At 29.8% G+C, this 8,029-nt stretch overlaps 1 protein-coding gene across 2 annotated transcripts; it reads right to left on the reverse strand.

Moving 5' to 3' along the window:
- Window positions 1–740: 740 nt before the first annotated feature.
- Window positions 741–5,064, reverse strand: LOC136090149 (uncharacterized). Of its 2 annotated transcripts, none has more exons than XM_065816254.1 (2): window positions 2,462–5,064; window positions 741–1,321 (listed from the first exon to the last, which is right to left on the reverse strand). In XM_065816254.1, the coding sequence occupies exons 1-2, from the start codon at window positions 2,654–2,656 to the stop codon at window positions 1,097–1,099; spliced, it is 420 nt and encodes a 139-aa protein (XP_065672326.1). In that variant the 5' UTR covers window positions 2,657–5,064; the 3' UTR covers window positions 741–1,096. Both variants share the same exon structure in this region; 1 of them encodes a protein (XP_065672326.1).
- Window positions 5,065–8,029: the final 2,965 nt, after the last annotated feature.

The following is an 8,029-nucleotide window of genomic DNA, read 5'->3' on the forward strand; positions in this document are numbered from 1 at the left end:
ACATTTTATTTATTTTTTATTATAAGCAACTGTTCTCGTAGATGCAGACATTCTTCAAGGAGCGGCTCAGTTAAATACTTCTTTTTGTGAAGAAATATTACTTACGAGTAAAAATTTTTCAAAAAACACAAATATCCTACATCACCAAATTTTCTGAAACTTGACACAAATGTTTAGAGATATATATTAGCAAAAACTGTAAAAATTTTTCATAAAACTCCTATTAGTTTATAACTTACAGCAACTTAAAGTTTTCTTGATTTTGAATGAAAAATGAGGGGGGGGGGGGAAAGTGCCGAAAATTATTCCATTTACTTTTACCCTTATAAGGTGATGCTACAGTTCTGAAATTTTGTACCAAAAGAGTTTAAAATTTGTTTAATCCAAAAAATATAGGTTTTTATCTGTCAAAAGAAAACAATGTAGTTTATTTTACTATCCATAACATACACTCAATAATGCCGATACAAAAGGGCATTGACAATTATAACTATAAAAAAAGTCTGACTGATAGAAAACAAATTTAGTTTTGATTTTCTTAAAGATAAGATGAACAACTACTTTTCGAACTAATTTTATTTTGGCCTTACGTTTACTAATGGAATTATTGATGGTTGATGTGGACACAAAATTTTGTGATATTTATTAAACCAGCCACTCAATCCCAACCATTTACCCATCAATCAAATCAGAAATTAACAATTTAGTTACTTTTTTTATTTATTTATTTTCATGTTATTTAAAATTGTAAAAGGTATAAAAAATACAAAAATACTCAATTTTAGTGATTCTATACATGCTTTACATTCACATTATTTACAAGTTGTACACATAAGCATGAGGTTGTACACATAAGCATGAGGTTGTACACATAAGCATGAGGTTGTACACATAAGCATGAGGTTGTACACATAAGCATGAGGTTGTACACATAAGCATAAGGTTTAAGTATGGATAAGACAAAATAATCTCTATTTCATTAGGAAAACAATTTTTTTAAAGTCGTCTTTGGCTAAATAGTAGCAAAGTCCTGTTTTTGTTATCGGTACCTCAACTTTGCAAATGATGTGGACATCTGGAATCCAGCATTAGCTATCTATTGGTGGCCATTAAACAACCGTTCAGGACCATTTGGACACATAAATTTTACAAGCACGTCTTTTTCTTTCAGATTAATATCTTCAATGACTCCTATCCACCCCTTTTGCTCATAGGAAACACAGGCAAAATCACCTGGTACTAGGTTTACAGTTATCTGGATGTTTCCAAAGTCATGAATTAAAGCAAATTCTTCATCAACACTGCATAGCTTTGTGCCTACCTAGACAAAATAATAACATATGCATTTATTCATTTTTGTTAAACATGTTTTATTAAATGCATTGAAAGGAAATTGTGAGCCTAAAATAAAATATAAATATTTTTGACAATGATTCTGCTCAAATCAAAAATCTATTTGATCAACAAAAGTTATGCATGTTTTTTAAAAGATAGTAAAAAGTAGGGGAGAGTGCGGCACCATCACACACTTTTGGTTTTTGCTTCCTAACAATTTTTTTAATACACTTTTCTTTTAGGTAATTAGTTTAATTTGTAGAATAAATTTATACCTACAAAATAAATTCTATAAATTACCAAAATATAACAGTTTAAACTTGTAAGACTAGTTAAAGTAAAATTAGAAATTTGTTTCAAGGTACCCCACCCATGGGGTACCTTGAAACACACTATGAGCATCATTAAAAAAGTAAATAAAAAGTATAAAACACAAAAGAAAAAGCAGAATTTTTTTATATATAAACAAAATAATATTTATAACCCAAATAATGCATCCAGTTGTCCAAGTCAAATTTCAGAAGACCAGATAATATATCGTTTTAAATGTCATTTTTAAGCGTCAATAAATAATGACTTTGTATTAAAATGGGATCTACTTGTGTTTTATTTACATAAATCTTTTTTAAATTGGCTATAAATATTAAAAGAAATGATTTTAAAAACTGTTTATAACACAGTGGAGTACTAATATACAGTTTTAGGGCCCCCCACAAATGCTGTATCAAGTTACCCCATACTTGCTAAAAGAAAACAATTGCTTTATTTTTAGTATCAACTTGTTATTTTAATGATTTTGTTTAATAAAGTAAAAAGCTTATGTATTGAAGTTTACAAAATAATGTTACTTACTGATAATGCAATGAATAAGGTACCTTAGAACTTATGAGCTTTAGAGAGTAATAAATTACTTTGTAATCAAAAAATCACAAATTTCGACCCCTCGCAGACCTAAAAATGTTAAATGATATAACTTTTTTTTCAAAACATAGCTCTAGTAGTAACTGTTTCACGATATAAAAGTGGTTGTCACAACTCTCAAGACACCTCCACAATTACAATGTTTCATGGTGCCCCATGTATCATGGTGCCCCACTCTCCCCTATATTAAACATATACTTTTTACTTTTTGATAGCCAAGTGGTATAAATTGATGGTAACTACGTGTTCCAGGTATTGTATTTGCAGTATCCAATCGTTCTTTAAGAGTGTTTCTCACCAAAAATAAATCTTCTGATGAGATATATATGAAATGTACACCTTCAATGTTTTCATTACAATACTTATACATTGCTTGTGTAGATAGAATATGATTACCCATATCTCTTTGCAAGCTTGCTAGTGTTGTTAAACGTTTGACTGTACCACCTATCCCATCACAAGGTTGCTTACCGTGACTAGTTGCAAAAAAGTTCCATTTAGCAGAAAATCCAAAATCTTCAAGATGGAAACAAAGATTTTAATATTTTTGCAATTCTTATAATGAACCTGCACACCTATCTGAAAAGTATTCAATATTTTTTATTTGAGGCAGGTTTGTTTTTATATCATTGCTAACAACATCAATAATTTTATATACCATGTTCACATCATGGATCATATCATCCGAAATAATACATTAAGATTTGTGCTTGAGAATACCTTATTTTTGAAATAAATAATCACAGGATAAACTGTACATTGTAAATTTGTTCAATGAAAGCTTTGCACTTCATCTTGAACTACAAATTTATAGTTTTCTGAAAAATCACCCAAAAATAATGCTGTTACCTCATTCATATTTTCTTTTCTTGATCTCAGGTATGATGCTTGACTTTTTGCTAAATAAGAATGGTGCGAGTTTTTTCATTTTTCTACATACTAGTTCGATGTATTCAAACAATGGCTCTTTATTATGTGTCAAGTTTGACCTATCTGTTGTTGTCCACTGATCAAATTCTACCTCCTCGTCATCTTCAAATTCTCCAAGTAAATCATAAAGTTTTTCAACCAATGCATTCTTAGTTGCAGGGCATTTTTCACATTTCCGCATCATACAGTCTTTATTAGTTATATTACACACAATATAAGGTAGCAAATCTTTGTATGTTACACCAAGAGGATGTAAAAGTAGTTTCAAATTCTGATGAATAGCACAGACGCATACAGAATGTGTTCCTGAGGCACCAACAGTAATACACCATTTAGGTCGCAATGTGCAAAACCTTGAAAATCCTATTTTAATTTCTGGGTTTTTGGTTTTGAAAGCAATAAACAATTCCTTTAAATTGCATAATAGCAAACATTTTTGCATGTGGACATTTTTCTTTATGCTTACAAAGTCCTTTTTACCAGGCATTATACGGCTATGTTCATCATCTTCATAAAAAGTCTTGTCCAGTTGAACTGTTACATCAGGAAGAACTTTTCCTAATATTGGATTAGGCATGGTTAAAATACCTTTTTCTAATGCCAACTTATGTGCCGTTCGAGCGCACATAGTTTGTTACATGTAATGTTTCAGAAACCTTTTTTATTGACAAGTCTGTTGGAGCAAGTGTCGTCAGTTGTATTTTTTAGAAGTTGCTGTAGACTCTGCAATTTTGTTAGTTAGTGATACCATCATGTTATCAAACAAGTTTGCTTTTTCAATATACTCGTTAACAAAATTTGACTGCTCTTCAAAACTCTCTTCTGATATATTAAGGGAAGTGGCTACCTTTTTTTTAATGGAGGTTGTTAATGCTGTCAATTTTCGTTTACCTTCTCTGATTTTACCTGACTTATGCAATCTTTTGACCTTAATAGGAGATACTCCAGCAAATGTAAAGTGTGTATCCACGCCTTCTTTTTTATTTTGAATGGACGTTTCACTAACAATATCAAAATCTTCATCATTTTCATTTTCACTCGTACTTTTTGATAAAAACGTTTCATAAATTTACTTCGACAGGTTGGACACAATTTCTTTCCAGATTTAAACATATATTTTCTGCTTCTAATACAATATGCATTGTAATCACACGCAGCGATGCCGAAAAAAAAGAGTAATTACATTACTTAAATAACGTTAATTATATTATGTAATTATATTAATATAAAATTAATTATATTATTAATTATGATAATTATTAAAAAAACTTATAAACAAGATAAATAAAAATAATATTACTAATGAAATATAAATAATAAATTTTTACCTCTACATACCTTTTGGTGAGTCAGAAATGGATTACAACAACTTTTCTAATTACCCTCATATCTTACAACTAACATATCATGATGATGTGTGCATATGCTAGTAATTTGTTCTTTTTTCATAATTGTTCATTTTACAAGTAGTTTTTTAACATTGCTGTCAATATCTTTAATCAGATTTCTTACTTGGGTATATGACTGTTTATAACAAGCTCCATCATTATTTACAAAGCAGCAATTTATTTTGTTATCCATATAAAACTATAATGTGTAATCACAGTCTAAACCCTTAAAAACAAGAAATCTTAAATACTATGTCCTACCAAGTAAATCACACTTAAACACAAATAATATGTCCACAATAAAAATTCAAGTTGTATTTATAAGGAACATATTGCTTGAAGAAATGGCTATTAGTTCTAATAGACATACTTTAAATGTCTAAGTACCTACTAATTATTGTCAATTCACTACCAACTATTTACAAAAATTTTGTGTGAAATTAAAATATAACTGAATATAATTTTATTTAGTTATATAACTTAACATGGTAATATTTATTAGACATTTGTATGTCATTTTATTACTTTTTTTATTGATGAGATAATCACTATTTGATTACAATAAAACAATTAAGAATAAAAGGTTATATAATATTGTTTAATTTAATGACATGACTATTATGTAACAAAAATGAAATAACTATTATGTAATGAAAATAACAAGTAACACATTTATAAATTTACAAAATGTTGAACTATGTTTTGTAATAACTTTGTAAATAATTTAATCATATATACTATTTTTTTTTAATCAACCAACTCTAATAATTATAGTCAGTTGATTTAAAAAAACATAATTGTATAATCAATTTATAGATTATGATTAATTAGACCAATTTAATTTAAAAATAAAAATAATTGTTTTTAATTCAATATCAAAATACATTTGCAAACTTTTTTTTTTTTACAAAATTTCTTTAGAAAAATTGAAAAATCAAAACATTAATAACTTTTCGACAAAACATAAGGCCAATAAAAATTTAGTTTGCAAAGTAGATATATGTCGAATATTTAAGAAAATCAAAACCAAAAGTTTTTCCATTAGTCAGATTTTTTCTAGAGTTATACTTGTCAATGTCCTTTTTTATTGTTGTTAGTAAGTGCGTTTTGTGGATCTTACAATAAACTATATTCTATTGTTTTGACATATACGAGACTATGATTTTCAGATTCAGCTAATTTTAAACTCCTTTGGTACCAAATTTTAGATTCGCAACATTACCACAAGCTTGTTAAAAGGATAATAGTAAACTGACCTATTTCCAACACTTTCCCCCCCTCATTTTTCAGTCAAAAACTAACTAACTTCAAGTTGCTGTAACTCTTAAAGAGATAAGAATTTTTTGAAAAAAATTTACATTCTTCCCTAATTTATATCTTTAAACCTTTTTGCCAAATTTCAGCGAATTCGGTAATGTAAGATGCAGCCCCTTGCTTTTTGAGAAATTTTTACCCTTATACTGTTAGATAACATGGTAGGAATAGATTTAAGAATATTCGAATGATGGTTGAATTAACATTAATATATAACTAGAGATGGTCGGACATGGGCCAAATTGTGTACGATGTGCGACCGAGTCAAAAAAACTTTACAAGATGATTGATCGGTTTGAATTGAAAAATTTTCTACGTCCGTGATCGAAATGTTCGGTTCTGATTGAAGAATATTTTGTCCGATGTCCGCCATTGTCCGACTTTTTTATGGCCGCCATGTTTGGCGTCCGACCGGGCCGGTATTTCTGGGCCAAATCGATTAAAATTGATTGACTTTTCCGAAAGTGTTCGACTGTTCGGTTGTACGACTTGTTCAGCATTATTATCTCTCTTGAACTTATTCCATTTTAATCCAAATTATTCACCACAGCTTTAAATTATTTCAAGACTTTTAAAAGTTTCATTCTCCTTGGACTACAGGATATTGGTGAATATTAGTTACACATTTCGAGAACTTATTACACAAAAATACAAAATGGCGCATGTTATAAAAGATATCTATGAGACTTCAGATGTAGTCATTGAACTTAATGCAATTTTAAATGAACAAATTTCCAGTGGTTCTGTTCTTTTGAAAGCGAAAACTACTGGTGTAGGCAAGTCAGAAGATTGGATGAATTTTTCTTTGCTCTTCAAATTACATGCCATTTCAATGCCAAGGACAAACACTAAGAAAACTTATTGAAAACTTATTCAACTTTTTTTTTTTAATGTACTACCGGTATATACTTCACTTAAATCTGTACTAGAAATTACTATGAACCTGTAAATATGAAATATCAATAAATATGAAGAATTACAACAACAACAAAAAATTGTCCGATTCTTGTGTCATTTTTTATTTTTCATTTTTTTGCATGTTCGACGTCCGACCGCGTTCGAGATTTTTAACTCAATGACTGTTCGGTGATCAATCGGTGTTCGGTTCGACATTAGTTTTCCTGTCCGGTGTTTGGGGTGTCCGAGTTGTCCGGGTTGTTTGATAAAATTATTGTTGCTCGTGTTAAACCGGTTCGGTGGTTCGGACCGTACAAACACGGGCGAACAGAAAAACGTCAATTAGTCCGAACATCTCTATATATAACGGATTGTCGCATGGTTTTCCATACGGTATAATTTCACTGAATCTTTCTCCAATCGTCGCACGAGTTCCGGGTTCCGGCTACGCTTATTATTAAATTAAGAAAAAAAAATGCTTACAGAAACTTTCTTCCCCAAAATTTGAGGAATTATATATGATATATACCCTCAGGGCCGGCGCCAGCATTTTTTGGTTTTTGAGATAGCTAACTTCCAGACATAGAGCAAACTCCAAACATTTATATGTTTATAATTATGTCAAATAAGAATGCTTTGCAAAAAATTGCGATGATTGGAGCTTGGGAACAAAAAAGCCCCAAATTTTTTGCCTAGCCTGCCCCAAACATGAGAGCAACAAGTTGATGAAATATTTTTTGTACTATTTTCAACTAGACTTATATTTATCGATAAATTTTAAGTTTCATAGTACTATCTCTTAGCGTTCAAAAATTATGAACATATAAAATTTGCAACCCCCACAAACTGAGGGGGGTTTAAACTTTCTATGGTCATAATTTTTGAATGCTAAACTATTTTACTATGAAACTTAAAATTCATCGATGAATAAAAGTCTAGTTGAAAATAGTGCAAAAAATATTTCATCAACTTGTTGCTCTCATGTTTGGGGCAGGCTAGGCGAAAAAATTTGGGGCTTTTTTGTTCCCAAGCTCCAATCATTGCAATTTTTTGCTAAGCATTCTTATTTGACATAAGTATAAACATATAAATGTTTGGAGTTTGCTCCATGTCTGGAAGTTAGCTATCTCAAAGACCAAAAAATGCTTGCGCCGGCCCTGTATACTCTATATACACAACAAATTTGAAACTTCTTATTACCGATTTATATTATAGACCGGTAATAAACCCGGTAAAGACATAAT

Source organism: Hydra vulgaris, chromosome 13 (genome assembly GCF_038396675.1).
Source record: "Hydra vulgaris chromosome 13, alternate assembly HydraT2T_AEP".
Classification (NCBI taxonomy): Eukaryota; Metazoa; Cnidaria; class Hydrozoa; order Anthoathecata; family Hydridae; genus Hydra; species Hydra vulgaris.